This window comes from Poecilia reticulata, chromosome 19 (assembly GCF_904066995.2).
Source record: "Poecilia reticulata chromosome 19, P_reticulata-male-v2, whole genome shotgun sequence".
Lineage (NCBI taxonomy): Eukaryota > Metazoa > Chordata > Actinopteri > Cyprinodontiformes > Poeciliidae > Poecilia > Poecilia reticulata.
In genome coordinates, this window is record NC_088848.1 from 860819 (window position 1) to 886691 (window position 25873).

General features: G+C 50.7%; 1 protein-coding gene across 4 annotated transcripts in view; it reads right to left on the reverse strand.

Annotated features, from left to right (window-relative positions):
• Positions 1-25873, reverse strand: part of snx29 (sorting nexin 29) — a 116912-nt gene that overhangs the window by 39760 nt on the left and 51279 nt on the right. For all 4 annotated transcript variants that reach the window (XM_081601152.1, XM_081601154.1, XM_081601151.1 and 1 more), the window contains one exon: positions 7048-7154. In XM_081601152.1, the coding sequence (XP_081457278.1) occupies positions 7048-7154 (107 nt within the window). The remainder of the gene's footprint in view (positions 1-7047; positions 7155-25873) is intronic.

Sequence of the window (25873 nt, forward strand, 5' to 3'; positions counted from 1 at the left end):
CATGTGACGCTTCCTGTCAGGACAGGACGTGTCTCCCCTTTATTTATTCAGCTGCCGCTAAACTGAGGTAGCAAATTACAGGAGAGCAAATGAATTTGAGGCGTGAAGGAAACCGATTACAGGCGAGAGAGGAGCTGATGTGGCGGCGGGGCTGATGAGGCGGCGGGGCTGATGTGGCGGCGGGGCTGATGTGGCGGCGGGGCTGATGTGGCGGCGGGGCTGATGTGGCGGCGGGGCTGATGTGGCGGCGGGGCTGATGTGGCGGCGGGGCTGATGTGGCGGCGGGGCTGATGAGGCGGCGGGGCTGATGTGGCGGCGGGGCTGATGAGGCGGCGGGGCTGATGTGGCGGCGGGGCTGATGTGGCGGCGGGGCTGATGTGGCGGCGGGGCTGATGTGGCGGCGGGGCTGATGAGGCGGCGGGGCTGATGTGGCGGCGGGGCTGATGTGGCGGCGGGGCTGATGAGGCGGCGGGGCTGATGTGGCGGCGGGGCTGATGTGGCGGCGGGGCTGATGTGGCGGCGGGGCTGATGTGGCGGCGGGGCTGATGTGGCGGCGGGGCTGATGTGGCGCCCCGGCTGATGTGGCGGCGGGGCTGATGTGGCGGCGGGGCTGATGTGGCGGCGGGGCTGATGTGGCGGCGGGGCTGATGTGGCGGCGGGGCTGATGTGGCGGCGGGGCTGATGTGGCGGCGGGGCTGATGTGGCGGCGGGGCTGATGTGGCGGCGGGGCTGATGTGGCGGCGGGGCTGATGTGGCGGCCGGCGTCACGCCACGCTTGTTCAATCTGACCGACAGAGAGCGGCTCTCGCTCTGATTCGATTCAGCAGCGAGGGCGTCTTCTTCACGCCGTCTCCTGATCGTTTAGTCATGTCTGGGTCTCGGCGTCCAGCTGACCCTTTCCTGGACAAAACCACTTACAGAAGGGGTCCAAAGTGAGGTCCGGGGGCCATTTGTGGCCCTAGGATTGATTTATGGGTGTACCAGAAACACACAAACGTAAAGGAACTTTAGTACGGAAAAAAACTGAAGAAAATGCAACTGAAATCAGTAAAAGTTGGTGTTTTAAAGTGAAACCATGTGGAAAGTCTGTTTCCTTCTTACAGATTACAGCCGTGTGAATTTATTAACATAAAACATGAAACAAACTCAACTACAGCAAAAACAGGATTTATGTTTCTTAACCTCTTCATGAGGAAAGGAAGGCAGAAAAATGAACCGTCTATGTTCCTGCTACTGTTGGAGCTGTTCTAACACACACACACACGCACACACACACACACAGACACACACACACAGACACACACACACACACACACACACACACACACACAGACACACAAACACACATACACACAGACACACACACACGCACACACAAACACAGACACACACACGCACACACAAACACAGACACACACACGCACACACACACAAACACACACAGACACACACACACACAGACACACAGACACCCACACACACACACACACACAGACACACACACACAGACACACACACACAGACACACCCACACACGCTTAGCTCCACACGGAGATTTTAAATTAAACCAACAGCTTAATTGATCATTTCACATTTATTCAATTATTGTTCAAGCAACGTTTTTAATTGGCTCCTCAACGAACCGCGGCTCTCGGCTCCTACCAGGACGTCAGGAAGAAATTCAGATTAAACTCATTTATAAAATGAAGCATGTATTTAATAAATTAAGAGGTTTGGGGTCTTCGTCTGATTGGGCTGAACTTTGGCGCTTTAAACGCCAAACTGGAGGGAAGCGAGCGGCGCGGCGGCCATCTTGCATTTGGACCTGGTCAGCAGGAAACGTCACGTTTCCACCAGCGGAACAAGATGGCGTCGGCCGGGGGGCGGGGCTAATGACCAGGGGAGGGGCTAATGAGCGGGGGGCAGAGCTAATGACCGGGGGGCGGGGCTAATGGCCGGGGCGGGGCTAATGGCCGGGGCCGGGCTAATGACCGTGGGGCGGGGCTAATGGCTGGGGCGGGGCTAATGGCAGGGGCGGGGTTAATGACAGTGGGGCAGGGCTAATGACCGGGGGGCGGGGCTAATGGCTGGGGCGGGGCTAATGGCCGAGGCGGGGCTAATGACAGTGGGGCAGGGCTAATGACCGGGGGGCGGGGCTAATGGCTGGGGCGGGGCTAATGACAGTGGGGCAGGGCTAATGACCGGGGGGCGGGGCTAATGGCTGGGGCGGGGCTAATGACAGTGGGGCAGGGCTAATGACCGTGGGGCAGGGCTAATGAGCGGCTAATGGCCGGGGGCGGCGTTAATGACCGTGGGGCGGGGCTAATGGCCGGGGCGGGGCTAATGGCTGGGGCGGGGCTAATGACAGTGGGGCAGGGCTAATGACCGGGGGGCGGGGCTAATGGCCGGGCTAATGACCGTGGGGCAGGGCTAATGAGCGGCTAATGGCCGGGGGCGGCGTTAATGACCGTGGGGCGGGGCTAATGGCTGTGTGCGGGGCTAATGAGCGGCTAATGAGCAGGTCCAATATAAAGCTCATGATAATTTAACTTTACAACATGGACATGGCAGCAACAGCGGAGCTAACAAGTTTCACCACCACAGAGCGACTCTGTCATTCTGAACCCATCAGACATGAAGTACAACAAACCAAGAGACGAACAGAACCATCAGGTCACTGATGATGAAACCACACAAAGTGAAACCCGTCCAGAACCACGGAGAGCGAGCGGATCATTTCGCCACTTTATCAGTTTCAACTCAGAGCCTGGAGCAGCGAGCAGCTGCTGAAGCTTATTGTTGAGGCGTTGAAGCAGGAAGCGGCGCCACATGCGCATAGCGTCGCATGCGCAGAGCGTCGCATGCGCAGAGCGTCGCATGCGCAGAGCGTCGCATGCGCAGAGCGCCGCATGCGCAGAGCGTCGCATGCGCAGAGCGTCGCATGCGCAGAGCGTCGCATGCGCAGAGCGTCGCATGCGCAGAGCATCGCAGCGCTGCATGCGCAGAGCGCCGCATGCGCAGAGCATCGCAGCGTCGCATGCGCAGAGCGCCGCATGCGCAGAGCATCGCAGCGCTGCATGCGCAGAGCGTCGCATGCGCAGAGCGTCGCATGCGCAGAGCGTCGCATGCGCAGAGCGTCGCATGCGCAGAGCGTCGCGGCGCCGCATGCGCAGAGTGTCGCGGCGCCGCATGCGCAGAGCGTCGAGGCGCCTCCTGCTCCTCTGGATGTTTGACTCGGCGCGGATTGGTCGAACTGGACGAACTGGAAGAGGCTCTGCCAGGCGGCTCCAATCGGAACCTCAGCTATAGACGCCATGCTGCCGTCTTGGCTCTCAGCCTCAACCCGAACCGTTAAAACGCGACTATAGCTCAGCCTTCAGGCCCTGACATCACCGCTGTGCCACCGACAGAGAGAAGGGGATGTGAGCTGGGCTGACAGTTTACAGTCTACGGTTAATTCTCACTTTGTGAATGAATGAATGTTAGTTTTCTTCATATTTGGGGGGAAAAATGTTCCTTTAATCTCCTGTTGCAGGAGCTTCATCCACTACAGATGGAGGAAAACAGGCCCACAGCATCATGGATAGGAAACAACGCAGCGTCTTGTAAACAGTTTCCTGCCTGAATAAAAGGCGTTTCCTGAGGAATCGCTCCGCCTGTCTGTCCCTCCATGTTTCATAGATGCTCTCCTCACCTGGAGCGGCTCAGGAACGGATGACTTCCAGCGCGCCGCGATGAGACGATGTGACATCACTTCCTGCCCAGCCGTTTCCTATCAGCACTCTCAGAGTCTGAGTCACGTGCCTGTGACTTTAAATACACCTGGTGTCTTTATCTCTGCTTTATTTCAGGCAGCGAAGTCAGTCGGGGCTTAAACCAGTTAAACCAGAGCTGATCAGCTCGGATTCTATACAGGATGTTTGTTTTATTTTGAAAGACATGTTGGTTTAGCTTCTCATGCAATTATCTTAGTACGTTTAAATAAAATAAAATGTCTGCCTGTCTCCCCCTAGTGGTCAGGCGTCAGAATGACGTGGGGCTCCAGATGTTTCCGTCAGGTTAAAAACATTTAGTTAAATATGCAAATTATTCTGTTAATGCTACCGACAGACAGGTGACCCGACCAGGTGACCCCGTCCAGGTGACCCGTCCAGGTGACCCGTCCAGGTGACCCCGTCCAGGTGACCCGTCCAGGTGACCCGTCCAGGTGACCCGTCCAGGTGACCCGTCCAGGTGACCCGTCTCTCGCCCAGAACGTGAGCCGGAGAGGCAGCAGCTCCTCCAGACCCACCAGGTGATGGATTCAGTGAATGCGCCTCATCAGTATAATGAGGAACGCTGCCCCCTGCAGGTGAATGCTGGGAGTCACTGACATGTTTGTGCACAAAACAAATGAAGGATGTTTTTATCAGTTCTTGTGAAGAACTGGAGCATCTGATGGAGCTTCACCTTCGTATCATAACAGCTTTGACTCGGCTACAGGCCGTCAGAACCAGAACCAGAACCAGAGGAAGGTTTTAACACCTGAAGCTGCATTTCTGCGACCCGTTGGGTTCTGTTTTACAGCAGGTCCTGAGGAGCCAACAGCTGGGAGGGAATCAGGTTCTGCTGGATCCGTCTGAACAAAGATGGATGCAGGTAAAGATCAGAGGACGCCTGGAGACTGGGCTCAAACGTAAACACGTTCGATATAACGGGTCGAATTAAACCACGGCGCTCCGATGTTTGTCCGTCTCTCCCAGGAAGGAGCGTTTCTGACGAGGCTTGATGTGACATTTTGGGAAATCAATAACCGGGAAGCTCGGATCCGGAGAGCGAGGCGAGGCGGAGCGCCGGCGGCGTCACGGCAACCACGGGCCGAGCCGATGGTCTGGATGCTACGCTCACCGCCCTGCTGCCCCACAGGGGGCGGGAAGAGGAACCGGGTCGGCCCGGTTCCCCCCACACGGCGCCGTTTGGACCGACAGCAGATGAAGAGATAAATTAGTAAACAGCATGAAAGATGCAGCAGCAGCAATAAGTGAAGCAACAGAGAAGAATAAAAATTACAATTTAATTATTCAGGAATCGTTCAAACAGACTCACAGCAGCAAGACCCGACCGGACCGGACCGGAGCCGATCGGACCGGATCAGATCAGATCAGATCAGACCGGACTGGATCGGACTGGACTGGACCGGATCGGACTGGACCCGAATGGACCGGAGCGGATTGGACCAGACCTGCCTGGACTGGACCCGAATGGACCGGAGCGGATTGGACCAGACCTGCCTGGACTGGACCCGAATGGACCGGACCGGACTGGATTGGACCGGACCGGATCGGACTGGACCGGACCGGATCGGACTGGACCGGACCGGACTGGACCGGACCGGATCGGACTGGACCGGACCGGACTGGACCGGACCGGACCGGACCGGACTGGACTGGACTGGACCGGACCGGACTGGACCCGAATGGACCAGAGCGGATTGGACCAGACCTGCCTGGACTGGACCCGAATGGACCGGAGCGGATTGGACCAGACCTGCCTGGACTGGACCCGAATGGACCGGACCGGACTGGATTGGACCGGACCCGACTGGACCTGACCCGACTGGTCTGGACTAGACTGGGACCGAACCCGACCCGACTGGACTGGACCCGACTGGACTAAACTGGACCAGACTGAGACTGGGACCGGATCTGACTGGGCCTGATCTGACTGGACTGGAGGGAACCGGGTCAGTAGGAACTGGGCCGGTGTCACTGTGGACCAGGTACCGGTCCAGACGGGTCGGGTCCGGTCAGAGCCGGTTCCAGGATTTTCTCTGCCGCTGCAGGAAGTTAATTTCTCTCCTGCTGGATCAGATAAAAAGTTTCCTCCTCTCGGTTCTGAGCAGCTTTAGGGATCCGGTTCCAACCGATTCAGAACCGGATCCCAGAACCACTGAAGGAACGCCGTCGTGTTCATCAGTGACAGTTCGAGGCCGACGGCTGTGGAACCGCGTGAAGCCGAGAGGAAACCCGACAGGCTGCCTTCCTCCAGCAGAAATATCCGGTTCTGGCGCCGGCAGACGATCCGCAGAGCGAAATGCAGACGGAAGATCAGCTGAACAAACAGAACAAACTCCCAGTGGACGCAGGTTTGTGTGGTTATGGTTTTAAAACAGCTGGGACGAAGATGCAAAAATAAAAAGTTTTCATTCGTCTGCAGGCAGCAGGAAGTTCCTCCAAACCAAACAGCTGCTGCGAGCGACGCTTCAGATGAAACTAGCAGTGACTCAGTGCAGCAGAACGGTTTCATTCACATTCGCCGCTAAAACCCTTTAGATTTATCCGCACTGGGAAGCTTTAAAAACCAGGCAGCCAGTGAAACCAGTCCGGCACCAACATGGGCTGAAACCCGCTCAGAACCGGAATCCATCCAGAACCGGATCAGGAATCCGGTCAGGAACAGAGGTTCACCTCCGGAGGCGTGTCCTGTTTGGACTGGATCTCCATCGCGCCCAGTTAGAGGAAAGAACAGGAAGCTGTGGAGCACGGCGGTGGCAGCATCATGCTGTGAGGGTGTTTTACTGCTGGGCAGAAAAACCATCTATGGGAACATGGAGGACAAGGTCCATGTTTCAGAACCGCTGCCGCCAATGTGCTTTTAGCTAACTAGCTAGCTAGGGTTTATTAGCAGCTAGCTAGCTAGTTTCCTAGCTACTAGCAGCTGGTTAGCGGTAGCTGCACAGAGCGTAATGAAGATGTCTACGTCTGGCTCAAACTTTTGCCTTTCAGAAAAATCCCACAAGAAGAAAAACACTCCAGAGAAACAGCCAACAGTCCAGACCTGTGGCTGACGCTTTTAAGGCTTTTTAAATTAATTTAAGACGTTTTAAAGATGCATAAAAGACACTCTGGACTGAGAAGCTTGGAAGGATGTTTGGAAAAGTCAGACGTTTAAAGGTGACGCCACCAAATACTGAGGAAAAGACGTGCTCTCTAAAAACGTCTGACATTTGTTAACCGACGTTAAACGATTTTAGTTCAGTTTGACCCAAAGTACAGCGTTCGCACTGACCTCTATGAGCTTTCGCTCGTAGCTGGCGGCGAGCTCCTCGATGTCCCCGATGCATTTGCTCTGCAGCGAGGGGAGCTGGTCTTCACTGGACCGCAGGACGGACAGACCTGCAGGACGGAGACAGACGGAGACAGAGACAGACAGAGAGACGGAGACAGACAGAGAGACAGAGACAGACAGAGACAGACAGAGAGACAGAGACAGACAGAGACAGACAGAGAGACAGAGACAGACAGAGACAGACAGAGAGACAGAGACAGACAGAGAGACAGAGACAGACAGAGAGACGGAGACAGACAGAGACAGACAGAGAGACAGAGACAGACAGAGAGACGGAGACAGACAGAGACAGACAGAGAGACAGAGACAGACAGAGACAGACAGAGAGACAGAGACAGACAGAGACAGACAGAGAGACAGAGACAGACAGAGACAGACAGAGAGACAGACAGAGAGACAGAGACAGACAGAGACACAGAGACAGACAGAGACAGACAGAGACAGACAGAGACACAGAGACAGACAGAGACAGACAGAGAGACAGAGACAGACAGAGACAGACAGAGAGACAGAGACAGACAGAGACAGACAGAGAGACAGACAGAGAGACAGAGACAGACAGAGAGACAGAGACAGACAGAGACACAGAGACAGACAGAGACAGACAGAGACACAGAGACAGACAGAGACAGACAGAGACACAGAGACAGACAGAGACAGACAGAGAGACAGAGACAGACAGAGACAGACAGAGAGACAGAGACAGACAGAGACAGACAGAGACAGACAGAGACACAGGTTAGGTTCCTCAGTCTGAACGCAGCTCGGCTCCCAGACGCAGAATCTGATTCAGTTTTTCTCAAACTTTTCCAGGCTGAAAAACTGAAACCATTCAGTGAACAAACTCCAAGAACATCATCTTAATATTTACGACCCGAGATGAAAACAGTCTCTTCAGTCTCTCCTGCGATGGAAACACAGGAATCGTTTTCCTTTAGCTCTGAGTTATTAATGAAAACAAGACATTTTATTGATATCTGTCATTAGGAGCATAACACAGGAACAACAGGCTGGAGTCGATTTGGCAGAAACCCGTCAGGCTGATGTAAATACTTTATTTTAGGCGTTGTGATGCAGTTAATCAGCGCGGGGCGCAGCGCTGCTCAGCCGGTCAGACAGCTAAATCTGCATGCGCATCGTGATGAAACACAAACTACTCCATCAGACCGCCGACCATAAAGTGAGCGTGGTTTTCTTTCCTCATCTTCAGCTGATTTTAAGCCATTTATCCGTTAATATTTAAACAATCCCAGCTGTATGTGTGATACTTATCGGCAAACAAACAGTTATGAATTTATCTCCACTGCTCATGAACGGAGAGATTGAAGTTCTTGAAGTCTGACAGCTGCTGATCCGCTGGACGGAGCGGCTCTGGCCACGAACCGCCGGCTTGTTGCCCAAACTTTCTGCTCAGATGCAGTTTATCGCTTCTTCGCCTGATAACAGCCTGAAGTCGTGACACGGCAGCCAGAAGCATCGACTAAAATCTGCTTCCCTCCGTAAATAACGGCCGAGTCCTGGAAGCTGCAGCTTCTGGGGCTTTTCAGTGGGAGGAAGATGGATCAGCTTCCTCCACAGCAGAAGCAAATTAACGGCGTTACTTTAGCGCCTCCACACAAAGATAACATCCAGAGGATCAGGCGGAGAAACAGGCGGAGGATCAGGTGGAGGATCAGGTGGAGAAACAGGTGGAGGATCAGGTGGAGAAACAAGTGGAGAAACATCCAGAGGATCAGGTGGAGAAACAGGTGGAGGATCAGGTGGAGGAACATCCAGAGGATCAGGTGGAGGATCAGGTGGAGAAACAGGTGGAGAAACATCCAGAGGATCAGGTGGAGAAACAGGTGGAGGATCAGGTGGAGGAACAGGTGGAGGATCAGGTGGAGGAACAGGTGGAGGATCAGGTGGAGGAACAGGTGGAGGATCAGGTGGAGGAACATCCAGAGGATCAGGTGGAGGATCAGGTGGAGGATCAGGTGGAGGAACATCCAGAGGATCAGGTGGAGGATCAGGTGGAGAAACATCCAGAGGATCAGGTGGAGAAACAGGTGGAGGATCAGGTGGAGAAACAAGTGGAGGAACAGGTGGAGAAACATCCAGAGGATCAGGCGGAGAAACAGGCGGAGGATCGGGTGGATTTCATCCGAACCTCCACCTGAACGTCCCCCGATCAGGTGGAGGTTCAGGTGGATGAAATCCGGGCGCTCCGAGGAGCTCCGGTCATCCTACTGACGTCTCTTCAGGAGACGCGTTAACAGGAGACGAGAACGTCCAGACGGAGCGAGACGTGAACTCTGGACGGTCTAAACAAAGCAAAGGGAAGCAACCTGGTCACATGACGTTAAAGACGTGGAGCTGATTTACATCACCAGGTAAATATGAGTATTAAAACATGATGAGTTATCGTGGGATCAAACACAGAGAACCTTAAAATAATCCAGGATGATTTTTAGGGCTGAAACTCACTTTAGGTATCGATTAATCTATTATTCTGACGATTAATCGATTAATCAAAGTGATTTACAGACAAAGAAGGTTTCTTAATCTTAAATACAAAATGTTTATTTTTTTGTACAGTTTTGTCTGAAATACTGGTGGGTGAGTTATTCTTTCAGCAAATGGCCTTAAGTCTGTATGCTCCAGTTAACGATTAATCACGATGAATCCGATTAATCGTTTCAGCTCTAGTGTCCAACAGAGTGTAGCTGGATTTCTTCTTGTTCAGCTCAAACGCAAAGAATGAAACTCATTTTCTACCCAAACAGAGCAGCAAAAATAAAAGCGATGCAAACTGGCAGCCGCTACTTCCCCTCCCGTTTCCACGCAGACGGATTGATGGAGTCGGCTAAATGCTTCAGGTAATGAAAAACAAACAGGAGCAGAAAACGGTAGGCGAGGAACGGAGGAGGGACGGATCCTCGCAGCTGTTCTGGGCGATGTGAGAAGAAGCAAACAGCTGGTCTGAAACAGCAACTAAGTGGGCCAGAAAGCAGCAGCTGCATGCGGAGTCCCTCAGGGCGGCGAAGGGACAAGAAATGCAAACCTGAAGCCAAAGACGAGAAAATCTGAGAATCTTTAAACAAGAAGCAGAACCGGGCAGATTGAGGAGGAACGGCGAGTTCTTGGTGAAATCCCTGCTGCGTCGTTTTCTCCACCTGACGTTCTGTCCTGCACGCGATCGGTAGTAATCAATTAATATATCGATTAATCAATTATTCGGACAAAAAAACCCGTCATTCTGCAGAAGTTTCATTTAACCAGCTGGCCTTTTATCCAAAGTTAGAAATACATTAAAATATGCAAACAAACAAAATGTAATTCCTTTTCCAAATAAACGTTTTATTGTGTAAAAGTCCCAACATGAGGAAAACCTTTCTGCTCCTCTGGATCTGGATTATTGATTAACTGATTAACAAAAGGTGATCAGAGGAGATTTTTACAGAACCAGGTGAGGATAAATCTGCCACTGGAGACGTTCTGGTAGATTTTCAGATGAAGAACATTTTATTTATGCAAAATGGAAAATGTTTGCCTTTTTGTACAGTTTTTGCTTCTTTACTCTGCTGCTCTTTCACCAAATGGACATTTTTCAATAACTGATTAATCGCGATTAATCGTTACAGCCCTGGCTTAAATGAACTGATTCCTGTCCAACCGAGGTTAAAGGTCACATTATTCCACTTCCACTGCATAAAAAACATTTAAATATAAACATCTTCTAAAATCAATCAGTTACTAAAAACGTTTTTTCAGTGTTAAAATCTGAAACGGCCCAGTAAAACTTGACGTCGCTGTCCCTCGTCCCAGACGGGTTTGTCCCTCAGGGGCTCCCTTCACCGCCAGTTCCTCCAGGGAAATCTGACCTACCGGGACATTCAGCTGGAAACTGGAGAATTTCTCCCCCTAAATGGGTCAAATGTTCAGAGCAGAACCGTTCAGAGCCACCGCGGCGGCCCGGTTCTGAGCGGCCCGATGCTTCCTGCTGTCAGTTCGCTCGGTGAGACGGTGAAAGCCCCGGGAACAAACGGGCAGCTGTGGAATCCAGCGGGGAGCGACGAGCTGCTGGTTTACCAGGATAACTCGCCTGCAGGTTTATTTTACTCTGCCCAGAGTTACGGGAGAAACTCTCCATCCATCCCCGCCTGCCGGTTTCTGCTCCCTGAAACCAGGAAACAGACCGAAACCCTGCAGACGCGTCTGCAGACAGCAGAGAAAGGAAGATTTTCACTGGAGGAAACTGTAACCCGTTTGTTTCACCACGAGGAATTAAAGCAACAAACATTTAAATCAGCAGAGGATGTGGAGCAACACGAGAGGACGAGGTGACAGAACCAGAGCAAAAATCAGAACACGGCCCAAACGATTAATCGGATTCATCGCGATTAATCGATTACTCAAATAATCATCAACTAATTTAGGGATCAATATAAGTGCAGAGGGAGGGAGCAACATATTCAGAGCAGTAATTAGGAAAAAACGGCACAAAAACATCAACATTTTTAAACCCAGAACTCTTCGATCGATAGTTTCAGCTTCATCTGGTTCAAATCCAGAAAAAAACTCTTTAAGCATCTTTTTGCACCCAATTATTAATCCGTTAATCTAAAAATAATCCCCAGATCAGTTCTAATCTGTACTGATGTCCAGTCCAGCAGGAAGGCCTGAGCTTTTCTCATGTCGCTTTATCTGCAGAATCGCTACAAATGAACAAGATGTCAGTGACTTCCAGGCAACAATATCCTCATTTCCCTTTCAAAAATCATGAATTATGCTAATTTGCATTTTTAATGTGTTTCTAATTTTGTATAAAAAAGGTTTATTTAAAAAAATCAGGAAAATCAGCCAATATTTGATCTGATTAATCATCAGAATAATCGATTAATCGTCAACTAAAATCATCCTTAGTTGCAGCAGTTGAGCTTTTACAGTGTTAGTGACATGAGGCTGAATCCAGAAGCTTCTCCGCTGAATGATGGGCGATGATGACATCAGCGCCTCTGGTGCTGCTCGGCCCATTAGCGGCGGCGCCACCGAGCCGCGGTTCTGGACAAACAAACCTCGGCTCTGCAGCGAAGCAGCGCTGCTCAATAAAACATGCGCAACAAAAAAACACAACTCATGTGCAACCGGCGTGAAACCCGATGACATCACTCCTTCAGCCCGACGTTCCAACATCTGATCCGTTACGAACGTCCTGGTTGAATCCTCCAAACTCAGCAAACGGATCAGAAACACCAAACGGATCAGAAACACCAAACGGATCAGAAACACCAAACGGATCAGAAACACCAAACGGATCAGAAACACCAAACGGATCAGAAACACCAAACGGATCAGAAACACCAAACGGATCAGAAACACCAAACGGATCAGAAACACAGGCCGTCGTGAAAACGGACCAAGTCCTGCAGGTAAAGCAACTAAAATTAAAAATTAAATCGAGTTTCTGATCTGAGCTCAACGTGAAAATCATTCAGGAAAAATCATTTCATCTGTTATTAAACATGCCTGATAAGTTCCACCTTTCAAACTTCCTCCTTTCCTCCTCTCTCTGCCTCTCCTCCTCCCCCTCTCCTCCTTTCCTCCTCCCCCTCTCCTCCTTTCCTCCTCCCCCTCTCCTCCTTTCCTCCTCCCCCTCTCCTCCTCCCCTCTCTTCCTCCCCTCTCTTCCTCCTCTTCCCCTCTCCTCTTCCTCTCCCCCTCTCCTCCTCCTCTTCCTCTTCTCCTCCTCTTCTCCTGCTCCTCTCCTCCTCTTCCCATCTCCTCTTCCTCTCCTCCTCCCCTCTTCTTCTTCTCCTCCCCTTTTCCCCTCCTCCTCTCCTTCTCCTCCTCCCCTCTCTTCCTCCTCTCCTTCTCCTCCTCCCCTCTCTTCCTCCTCTCCTTCTCCTCCTCCCCTCTCTTCCTCCTCTCCTTCTCCTCCTCCCTCTCTTCCTCCCCTCTTCTCCTCCTCCTCCTCTTCCCCTCTTCCTCCTCTCCTCCCACTCAGCAGCGTCTCCTGTTTCACAGACTCTTTGTGTCTGACTCCTTTCTGAGCATGAAGATTCATTTTTCACTAAAATCTTCATCTTGTTTCATAATTGATGTTTTTATGATGTAAAGCCCTTTGAACTTCCTTGTTGCTGAAATGTGTTTCACAAATAAACTTCACGTGATTTAAAGGGGCAGTGCTGTGTTTTCCAGGCTCTTTGTGAAATTATATAGCATAATCCGTCACTGTTACATTCAGTCATTATAAAAATACTGTAAATGTCAAATATCAAATTTTAGTTCCTGATTTAACATCTTGAAATTGGGCCTCTGTCTCTTTAAGAAGCTCCAGCTCTTCCTGAAGCTCCGCCCCCAGGAAGTCATTCCAACATGGCTCCTCTATTAACCCTTTAGCGTTTCTACCAGCAGCTCCTATAATGAGCTCAGCAGCTGGTTGCTAATAGCTGCTGGCTAGTCTGGAGGAGCTGAGAGGGGGAGGAGCTGCGCCTTGGAGGCGGGGCTAGGCCCAACCAGGCGCTTTGGACAGCTGAATGGTTGCCATGGTGATTAAAGTGTTTCTCAAAGAAACAAAGCAAAACTTCAGGTTTGCTTCTGATGAGGTTAAAACATAAAAGATTTAAAATATGTTACAGATTTTAAGGTTTTGATGATTTTACACGCGCCGGCCCTTTAAAGCTACAAACGTAATCGTGCTGAAACTCTCCCAGATGTCGGGTTACTTAGAAACAAACCATGTATTCTGTTATAAAACATGTTTGTCTTTGTTCCGCCTTTCAAACTTCTTCTTCTTCTTCTTCCGTCACCTCCATCTGTCCTTCCTCTTCTCTCCGGCTCCGCCCATTCCCATCATCATCTTCTTCGTCTCGTCTTTTTTCACTAATTTTAATCAGAAATTAATGTGGCTCGGCTCATCTGGTGCAGAACCACTCAAGCTTTCAGTTTAAACCAAGTCCGCGCGGCCACAGCGCCACCTGCTGAGGGCGGCATGTCTCCTTCACGCCGATGCAAACGGAGTCCAGCGGGCGTTGGCCCCGCAGTGAGAGGCTGGTTCTGGATAAACCAGCTCCGGGCTCGGAGGGAAGCGGGACGACGTCTCCAGATGTGGAACTCGGCTCCAGCTGGAGGCCCGGTCGGCTCCTCCTCCGTTCGGCTCAGGCTGAAAAGCCTTTTCCAATTTTAATGAGAGGAAAACTCCGAGCGCTCGTTGTTCGAGCTTCGTGAGGGATTTCTCCTGAGCAAAGGCGAGAACGAAACGGGAACAAATGTTCTGGCACCGAGAGCCAGAAGCTCGTTTAAGTCGACTGCACCGCAGATTAAACATGAAGGGCTTCAATTAGACGATACTCCGTGCAACATGTTTACATTATATCGCCTGCAGGAAGAAAAAACATGCATAAATCATACGACACACACAGCTTTCACCGCTAAGCGCCATCTGCCTGCTTGTTCTACTTTCAGCGCTTTGAGTTCCTGAAATAATCCAGAGCAGCTTCGCTAACCGCTAACGACCTTCAGCCTGGTTCCAAACTGCAGAGCAGCTTCGATCAGAAAGACCGAGGCGCGGCGTGGCGCGGCGCGGAGTGGCGCGGTGCGGCGTGGCGCGGTGCGGCGTGGAGCGGTGCGGCCTGGAGCGGCGCGGCGAGGCGCGGCGTGGAGCGGTGCGGCGTGGAGCGGCGCGGCGAGGCGCGGCGTGGCGCGGTGTGGAGCGGTGCGGCCTGGAGCGGCGCGGCGAGGCGCGGCGTGGAGCGGTGCGGCGTGGAGCGGCGCGGCGAGGCGCGGCGTGGCGCGGCGCGGTGTGGAGCGGTGCGGCCTGGAGCGGCGCGGCGAGGCGCGGCGTGGCGCGGCGCGGCGTGGCGCGGCGCGGTGTGGCGCGGCGTGGCGCCCGACATCACGGCGTTTAAATAAAACCAGATTCAACGTTGTGTCTAAAACCCAGTTTACTGTTACAACCTCTCTTATGTAAGAGAGAAGATATTTTGGCTTTAATGAATTTGGATACAACTGATGACATTCAGTCAAATACAGTAAATTAGTTCACGTTGAGTTCATAGTTAGATAAATATCTGACTAAATTCATACCAACAATGGGTCAAATTATGTTTGAAATTCTATCAGAGTGTGACATCTGTGTTACAAACTATCTTTGTCATGTTGTAGAAATATATTTCTACAAATAAGTAAAAGATGGTGTTTATTTATCTGGTAACCATGTAAATGGCTCTGATTGGACACTGCATGCGTCGTTTCTTCTTCTTTGGTGTATAAAATCAATCATTTCTCGATTGATTTTTACCCAGAAAGCACATGGGTAAAAACCGTTAGTGAAACAGTCACTGGGACTGACTATATTGTATATTCCATTGAGGGAAAGTAACTTTAACATGAATTCCTCATATGTTAACATAAAGGCTCGTTTTGAAGTACAAGCTGCTACTTGCAGGCTTCGAAGAACTGGACCTGGAATTCATAACAAACACGTGTTCATCTGCTCTACCGCTAGCAAACATAAAAGTCAAGCAGTTCCCTAAAAGTCCAACAGATGGCAGCAATGCACCATGCAAAACAAAACACCCAGTTTACAGGACACACTTTCTGCTACAGAGCCCCCTGGTGGTTGAAGAAAAATCCACATATAAACCGGAAAATACAATATATGAAAAAAAAATCTGAATGCTCTCTGGTATTGTTCAGGGGGCCGGACCAAATGTGGAGGCGGGCCGGATCCGGCCCACGGGCCGTAGCTTGGGGACCCCTGCTCTACTGCTTCTAAAATAACACAAAGCTTAAAAAAATCACCAACTCGTATTTTAGCAATGAACTCATGTTTTTTGGTGTCTGGAAAATGAGCAGTTTCAAAACCATCAAACTCCCCGTTACCTAGCAACCCCAGCGGAACTCTCCCCGTTACCTAGCAACCCCAGCGGAACTCTCCCCGTTACCTAGCAACCCCAGCGGAACTCTCCCCGTTACCTAGCAACCCCAGCGGAACTCTCCCCGTTACCTAGCAACCCCAGCTGAGCTCCGGTACTTTTGGTCAGCTGGTTTTACCACTGTACAATGGCTGCTGGAAAACACCATTTCGTTGATTCCCCAGCCAGAAACCTCTTGCTGCATTCTGGTTGGCTGTGCTGGAGGCTCCGCTAATGCTTCTCAAAGCTGTACGATTGCAGGCACTTCCAGGTGTGAGAGTAAATGTTGAGTTGGGGGCGTGGCCAGCAGCAGCTTATTGGATTTAAAGTGACAGAGACCCTAAAGCAGCTCATTGAGAAATAAGCTGAACAGACTAAAATCTAAGAGCAAGTTTGTGAAAATAATGTAACAGGTTTTGTTTAGGCCGTCGACCGATTCTAACCTGTTAAAGGAAGCATTGTGGGTCATCTTCAAGCTTCGTTAGCATTAGTGCAAACAGAAAAGTCCAAATTTATGCACCTAAACCCGAAGAGGCAAATGGCTGCATTAATAATCATGCTTGAATCTGAGCCAAAGTGAACTCCGTCTCCTTTTAACCCAGTTTTCATCTCCACATGCCCTCATCTGTAATTTTACATGCATCATGCATGGGATTGGTATTAAAGTTTCATTCCGTCTAATCGGAGGAACTGCACCTTTCTGCATAAACCGCAGCGCCGTCGCTATTCTGATCACGAGAACCTGAAGGTCTGATTTAATATTCATGGGAATCTAAATGCTTGTATGTGGCTTCATCATTAATTCCATAAAAAGCACAATTTGCATGCGACGCATCGTCAGAATGCCAAACGGATCGCATGGTTCCCTGCGACGCTCGTGCTGTTTGGAGCGGAGACCCGCAGGGACTGAGGCGTGCAGCGAATCCAGAACCGCTCCGGCTCAACAGAACCAGAACTTTTAGTACTCAACCGCTTTCTGGGCTCAGATCAGCGTTAAACATCTGCTGCACACAAACAGACTCTGCAGAACGATACATTCTCCCAAAAACCACAATATCGTCATTTTAAGACAATTTTCTACTAATATAGTGACACTGACGTTGATGCAAGTACGCCCTCTTAAAAACTACAGAACATTTAACACCGGAACTGAAAACGTTTTAAACATCTGGAATAAAACAATAATTAAATTATGAAGCCTCAGTAAACAAAACTGCATTTGAAAAATAATATTAATTCAGCTTTAGACCAGGAAAAGCAGCCAAAGTGGCAGAGAGAGCAAAGTAACTCTCTCATCCTGGGTGTCTGACATGTGCAGCGTTTCTCAAGATGGCGACTTGTCAATAATATTAAGAAGCGTCGTCAGGAATTGTCCAATGCAATTCATTGATTTATTGATTATTGATGCAGAAACTCTGAAAGCAGAAAACCTGGCAGGTTCCCTCTTTCACGCCTCCATGTTCAGGATACAGAGGAGCAGAGTCAGGATGTGATTCGGTTTCACGAGTCTCCAGCTCCAGTCAGCGTCTAGCGGCTAGCGGTTAGCGGCCAGCAGCTAGCGGTTAGCGGCCAGCAGCTAGTGGTTAGCGGCCAGCAGCTAGCGGTTAGTGGCTAGCAGCTAGAGGTTAGTGGCCAGAAGCTAGCGGTTAGCGGCCAGCAGCTAGTGGTTAGCGGCTAGCAGCTAGAGGTTAGCGGCCAGCAGCTAGCGGTTAGCGGCCAGCAGCTAGCGGTTAGCAGCTAGCGGTTAGCGGCCAGCAGCTAGCGGTTAGCAGTTAGCGGTTAGCAGCTAGCGGTTAGCAGCTAGCAGTTAGCAGCTAGTGGTTAGCAGCTAGCGGTTAGCAACTAGCGGTGAGCAGCTAGTGGTTAGCAGCTAGCGGTTAGCAGCTAGCGGTGAGCAGGTAGTGGCTAGCAGCTAGTGGTTGTTTAATATTCGCCTTGCCTTCGACCCGTAGTAAGTCACATCTGGAGCTGCTGGTAAATTCCTGATCTGGCGCGTAAACGCCCAACCATCTCTACATCTCCTGTCAGGTTTTGGTTGTCAGAAGTGTGGTTGCTCTCTGAAACGACGGTTAGGAGGAGCGGTGTGTGTAAGTGTGTGTAAGTGTGTGTAAGTGTGTAAGTGTGTGTAAGTGTGTGTGTGTGTGTAAGTGTGTGCAGGTGTCTGAGGTTTTTACAAGCAGCGGGAGAAGAAGAAAACCTAATTATTTCTGTGATCAAAGCAATCTTTAGGATAGAAAATAAAACGAATGACCCAGAAACGTCTCAGCTGGAAACCATCGCAGCTCAATTCCACGATTAGAGGAGGAATTAAAGCTCCGCCTCCTGGAGTCACACAACCAGGCCGAGTTTCTACAGAACCAGCGACCTGCAGCGCCTCACACAGCCTGGACCCATCCCACTTCATAGAAACCAAAGGTTCATGTGACCCATCCACAGCATGATGCAGCCACCACCGTGTTTCACAGAACGGCTCTGTTCACGCTGAGCTTCAACTACACCAGTGAGCTCCAAATGCTAATCAGGTTCCATTTGACTAGAACTGAAACAGTTAGTCGATTAAATAATCGTCAGTTAATTTAGAAACTGATTAATTGTTATCTGGAGTGAAAAGACGACGGTTATCAGCTGTTTTCTAAAACAAGACATCAGTAATTTACCTGCAACTTCTGCTGGTACACCTGATGTATAAATATAAATACAGATTAGTGTTTGGGATGTTGTGATGACTTTTTTTGTCAGACTAGTAAAATGTAAATGCAGAGAGTTGACCTGAAGTAAGGAATAATCGCCTCATGGAGTTAGAAAGGAGCCCAGGTGAACACGGTTCCCCGCTCAGAGTCTCAAACATCTGCATCTGTTTTACTGAATCCTACGAACCCAGCAGCTCCAGAACCTGCAGAACAGCGACCCGCCTCTGTAACCACCGCCTATTATCTCGTCTATCGCTATGACAACATGACTTTCCTCAGAGCGGCAGCCGGCGCAGCGTGAGCGTTATTTTAAAGCGGAGCAAAGCGTTCAATCACACCTTGTGAAGTCTGGGTTTAATTTTTGCTCGCGGAGCCCCAGAGTGCTCTGGCTTCTGAACAGAGTCCAACCAGAACGAACGCCTCTAATATGCATGAGGAGGAAAGTGGCTCTCGCTCTGAGCGCCGTGCGTCCCTCCTGAATAACAAACGCGCTGAGATTCACAGGAAAACACTCCTCTGGAGCCTCTGTGTTATTATTTCTATTATATTCCAAGGGTTAGACAGTTTATATCTGTCAGTCAGAGCGTCTCTGTTTGGACCAAAACCTCTTCATCCATAAACAAATCGTCTATAAGGCTTAGATCTGGCTTTCCCATTTCCAGCAGTCACTAAATGAGACGCAGGGGACAGGACGGACAGATCAGCCGTCCAACACAGAGACAACAAGCCAGAAACAATTTAGGGACAAAAATTCACAGAACATTCACGTTTCTGAGCTGTGAGAAAAAGATGAACAGAAACAATGAGGAAAAACACGCAAACTCCACGCAGGAAGACCCCAGACTGAGATCCGGACCAAGACCAGTTTGCTGCAAGGCGGCCATGTTACCAGGCGGCCATGTTACCAGGCGGCCATGTCACCAGGCGGCCATGTTACCAGGCGGCCATGTCACCAGGCGGCCATGTCACCAGGCGGCCATGTCACCAGGCGGCCATGTTACCATGCGGCCATGTTACCATGCGGCCATGTTACCATGCGGCCATGTTACCATGCGGCCATGTTACCATGCGGCCATGTTACCAGGCGGCCATGTTACCATGCGGCCATGTTACCAGGCGGCCATGTTACAAGGCGGCCATGTTACCAGGCGGCCATGTTACCAGGCGGCCATGTTACAAGGCGGCCATGTTATGTTACCAGGCGGCCATGTTACCAGGCGGCCATGTTATGTTACCAGGCGGCCATGTTACCAGGCGGCCATGTTATGTTACCAGGCGGCCATGTTACCAGGCGGCCATGTTACAAGGCGGCCATGTTATGTTACCAGGCGGCCATGTTACCAGGAGGCCATGTTACCAGGCGGCCATGTTATGTTACCAGGCGGCCATGTTACCAGGCGGCCATGTTACAAGGCGGCCATGTTACCAGGCGGCCATGTTACCAGGCGGCCATGTTACAAGGCGGCCATGTTACCAGGCGGCCATGTTACAAGGCGGCCATGTTACCAGGCGGCCATGTTACCAGGAGGCCATGTTACCAGGAGGCCATGTTACCATGCGGCCATGTTACCAGGCGGCCATGTTACCAGGCGGCCATGTTACCAGGCGGCCATGTTACCAGGCGGCCATGTTACCAGGCGGCCATGTTACAAGGCGGCCATGTTATGTTACCAGGCGGCCATGTTACCAGGCGGCCATGTTATGTTACCAGGCGGCCATGTTACCAGGCGGCCATGTTATGTTACCAGGCGGCCATGTTACCAGGCGGCCATGTTATGTTACCAGGCGGCCATGTTACCAGGCGGCCATGTTACAAGGCGGCCATGTTATGTTACCAGGCGGCCATGTTACCAGGCGGCCATGTTATGTTACCAGGAGGCCATGTTACCAGGCGGCCATGTTATGTTACCAGGCGGCCATGTTACCAGGCGGCCATGTTACCAGGCGGCCATGTTACAAGGCGGCCATGTTACCAGGCGGCCATGTTACAAGGCGGCCATGTTACCAGGCGGCCATGTTACCAGGCGGCCATGTTACCAGGCGGCCATGTTACCAGGCGGCCATGTTACCAGGCGGCCATGTTACCAGGCGGCCATGTTACCAGGCGGCCATGTTACAAGGCGGCCATGTTACCAGGCGGCCATGTTACCAGGCGGCCATGTTATGTTACCAGGCGGCCATGTTACCAGGCGGCCATGTTACCAGGCGGCCATGTTACCAGGCGGCCATGTTACCAGGCGGCCATGTTACAAGGCGGCCATGTTACCAGGCGGCCATGTTACCAGGCGGCCATGTTACAAGGCGGCCATGTTACCAGGCGGCCATGTTACAAGGCGGCCATGTTACCAGGCGGCCATGTTACCAGGCGGCCATGTTACCAGGCGGCCATGTTACAAGGCGGCCATGTTACCAGGAGGCCATGTTACCAGGCGGCCATGTTACCAGGAGGCCATGTTACCAGGCGGCCATGTTACCAGGCGGCCATGTTACCAGGAGGCCATGTTACCAGGCGGCCATGTTACAAGGCGGCCATGTTACCAGGCGGCCATGTTACCAGGAGGCCATGTAACCATGCGGCCATGTTACCAGGCGGCCATGTTACAAGGCGGCCATGTTACCAGGCGGCAATGTAACCATGCGGCCATGTTACCAGGCGGCCATGTTACAAGGCGGCCATGTTACAAGGCGGCCATGTTACCAGGCGGCCATGTTACCAGGAGGCCATGTAACCAGGCGGCCATGTTACAAGGCGGCCATGTTACCAGGAGGCCATGTTACCAGGCGGCCATGTTACAAGGCGGCCATGTTACCAGGCAGCCATGTTACCAGGCGGCCATGTTACCAGGCGGCCATGTAACCATGCGGCCATGTTACCAGGCGGCCATGTTACAAGGCGGCCATGTAACCATGCGGCCAGGTTACCAGGCGGCCATGTTACAAGGCGGCCATGTTACCAGGCGGCCATGTAACCATGCGGCCGTGTTACCATGCGGCCGTGTTACCAGGCGGCCATGTTACAAGGCGGCCATGTTACAAGGCGGCCATGTTACCAGGCGGCCATGTAACCATGCGGCCATGTAACCATGCGGCCATGTTACCAGGCGGCCATGTTACAAGGCGGCCATGTTACAAGGCGGCCATGTTACCAGGCGGCCATGTAACCATGCGGCCATGTTACCAGGCGGCCATGTTACCAGGCGGCCATGTTACCAGGCGGCCATGTTACCAGGCGGCCATGTAACCATGCGGCCATGTTACCAGGCGGCCATGTTACAAGGCGGCCATGTTACAAGGCGGCCATGTTACCAGGCGGCCATGTTACCAGGCGGCCATGTTACCAGGCGGCCATGTTACCAGGCGGCCATGTTACCAGGCGGCCATGTTACCAGGCGGCCATGTTACCAGGCGGCCATGTTACCAGGCGGCCATGTTACCAGGCGGCCATGTTACCAGGCGGCCATGTTACCAGGCGGCCATGTTACCAGGCGGCCATGTTACCAGGCGGCCATGTTACATTTTTAGTACTTTTATCCTGTATTTGGTCCCATCAGATAATATTTTGCTATATTTATAAGGTTATTTTTTACATGTTTTACATTTTTAAGTAGCTTTTTTGCAGACAAAGGAAAGTTTTTCATTCTACAACAAATTGTGTTTTTACTGCGAACACGACAAAAACAAAGGTCATAAGGTCAGGAGTCAAACTCCAAACGTCTACAGCGACAGCAGGCCCCAAACCCCTTCAACTCTTTCACCCCTAAATAAAATCCAGTGCAACCAACCGCCTCATGAAATCACATTAAGCAGCTCAAATATAAATTAATTCTTCTATAAATCTAAACTGACTCAACGTTTGAGATTTTTGGGGGGTAAAAAATACGCTTCATGAATAAAATATGCTTTCTTTGCAACCACTGAATAATACTACCAGAGAACATTTATGAATAAAAGACTCGCTGTAAAATAATAACAGGACTCCTCCCCTCTTCTGCCAGTGACTGAAGGGAAGCTGCAGGACGGAGAACATCTTTCTCACCTCTGCAGCGAAGCTCTTCTGCTAATTGGCTGCATTTTACAAAGTCAATGTAATGGCTTTTTGGTCACTGAGTTAAATAGTCTGCGCTGTTAAGGAGCATCAACGCTGCCGACATCCTGCTTAATCACACGGAGCCACCAGCGAGGAGCCGACTCCCAGCTGGGAGCGTCTGGAGATGGAAATACGCTTCCACTCATTGCTCATCTGTTATCTGGAACTAAAGCCAGATTATTGAAAACAATCCCTCATGTCAGCCACATTTAATGGCTGCTAATACATTTTTACCGCTACGTTTTCTCCTGAGTGGAAATGTGTAACGTGAGCCGAGATTTCAGGTGTTTGATACCTAAAAATAACTCGACCAAAATAGAAGCATTTAATCATTTCCCACCTTTCATGCAACTTCTTAAACAATTCGACCGACAAGGAAATAAACCTGCTACCTTGAGAAAAACAGAAACCTAGAAAAGCAAACAGCTATGAACATTTTCCAAGTCCAACCCAGCCAGAGGAAAATGTATGAAAAACACAAAGTTTGTCTGTAAATTCTCAGAATATTGGCAAAGAAAGAGGTTCATGACAGAAGTACTATGTGAAAATCCCACTTTTTGAAAATGGAAGTCAGAATTCCCATTTTGGGAGTGAAAGCAGAATTTGATAAACTCCTTAATAATCTATCCTGTGTATAAAACATCTCAACATATTCTGAGACGAGCGTTTTAAACGCAGAGCAGACAGGATTTTAATGATGCGCCATCAAAGCGGCAAACGCCGGATCAGAGTTAACCGTCACTCTGGACGATATTCATACAAAACAAGAACATTTCCAGACAGCAAGCGATGCGCAGCGTTTCACTGAAACGTCCAGGGAGAGGCTTCATTTCACCAGGGTTGAGTAAATGTGGTCGTACTGACCGGTCAGCCTGTGGTGCGTCGCCCGTTTCAGAACAATGTAACCTTTTTCCTCGTTCTTTCAAGAGATTTAAATGAGAAACGCAGCGAATGCAGCCCATCCGTCTGCATGCGGCCTGGAATCATTCAGCCTTGACATTTACAAGTGTAGACGCCGGCGTTCGCTCGCACATTTAGAAGCCGACATGAAGGCAGGATAACAAACGAGCCCGTCGAGCGACTCTGTCCACCGCGGTTCGCTGCTCAGACCCACTTCGACCGCAGCAGCTGGAGAGGGACCGAGCAGGAAACCCATTTCTGAGAGCAGGACACGGCAGAAGCTGGAAGATTGTTGTGCTGTGATAGAAAACAACTTTATGTAAAAAAAATATATAAAAATCCTGTAAATCTGAGCAGGTTGTTGGTTTAAATTAGCTCCAAGTGTTCATCCCCTAAACTGGCATGAACATGGAGAGTCTGTTCAGCGTTGGGTGTCGGCACTAATTTCCAACTGAGCCGTTTGAGTTGTGTTGCTTTATCTCGGCCTGAAGGCAGTAAAAGTCAGGATCTTTCAGTGTCGGAGCCGTCGGCTCGTAAAGCGCAGCGGGACGAAGGCGGCTGCCAGTCATCCAGCGCGCTGAAAGCTCCGACTCCACCGTCTGGCGGCGAAGGTGACGTGGGCTCGGTGCTTTTAATGAGCGCCTGGCTCCTCTAGGAACAGAGCGGAGCCAGGAGCTGCTCTGGTTCTGGACGCCCGAGGCAGGAAGCGCCAACATGGCAGAATGAACATTAAGAATTGATGTTTCCATCTGGAAGATCTGGAGATGAGAGAGGAGCTGATAACAATCTGCTCATTTAAATCCACGATTTTACGCCGAGACATGATGTGGAGGGAGCGGAAATCTGGAGACGTGTCAGAGCCGACGGAGAAACGGATCAAACGTAACTACATGCGAGGGGACGGGTCAGCACCGGGCTCTGGTTCTGGTTCCGGCCGAAACCATAATGTGACTAATCAATTATTGAAATCCACTCATTTAGTCATCGATTAATCTGGAGCATACAGCATACAACTAAACACAATGACAGCAACAACTAACCCAGAACTGTTCAGAAATACTGTCAGTTAAGTGATAAATGTGCTTAATAGCACATTTTCCTATCAAACTGATGGGAAAATTGATTATTGGACTAATCAGTACAATCAATAATCACCTATACTCTATTAATGTGAAATCAAGTGTGAACTTTTCACATTAGTGGTATAAAAATCTTTTATCTGGAGAAGCATCCTTTGCTAAAATATCCAGCGTTCACTAAAGGAAGGATGAATTTCAGGAAGAAAATTATAATTTTCTTATTTAAAAATGGAAATTATTTATTTATTTGTATCTTTTAATGTATTTCTAATATTGTATAAAAAGGGAAGAAGTCCTCCGACAAATAAAAACTAAAGAATGTGCCAATTTTTATCCGATTGTCAGGATAAAGCCGCAGCTTTTGTTGGTGTGGCGCTGATTGGTGATGTCACAGCGGCGGCGGCGGCGGCGCTGATTGGTGATGTCACGGCGGGCGGCGGCCTGCGGCGGCGCTGATTGGTGATGTCACAGCGGCGGCGGCCTGCGGCCTGCAGCGGCGCTGATTGGTGATGTCACGGCGGGCGGCGGCCTGCGGCGGCGCTGATTGGTGATGTCACAGCGGCGGCGGCCTGCGGCCTGCAGCGGCGCTGATTGGTGATGTCACAGCGGCGGCGGCAGCGCCTCGGTGACCCTGCCAGCGAACAGTACGGCTCTGTGCAGCTGATGTTTTATTCAGGCACCAAACACTGGAAAGTTTGCTGCCTGTGTATGAGAAAGCAGGGAATCCCAAACATTAACATTCAGCAGCAGCTGGAGAGGCGGCCAGAAACCAACCAGAGCAGAAAATGCGACACGATCAGGCTGCAGCTCGCTGCATCGAACGAGGTTTCTGTCTTTTGGCTGGAATTTACAGCGAATTTAAATTTGTTTCGATGTATTTTATACAAACGTGGAACATGAAGGCAAACTGCAACCGCAAAGTTTGGCCCAGAACGTCTTCTGGACGGCGTGCGTTAAATCACACACAGTAAGGCTTCATTTAAACCCGGACTGGATTATATTCAGACGCTTGAATGAAACTGCAAGCCACACTTCTCAGATTTTCAGCTGGAGAAAATGTTTGAGAAACACGTTTCTCCATCCGTCACATTTAGGTAACGGGGCCGGGCTTCAC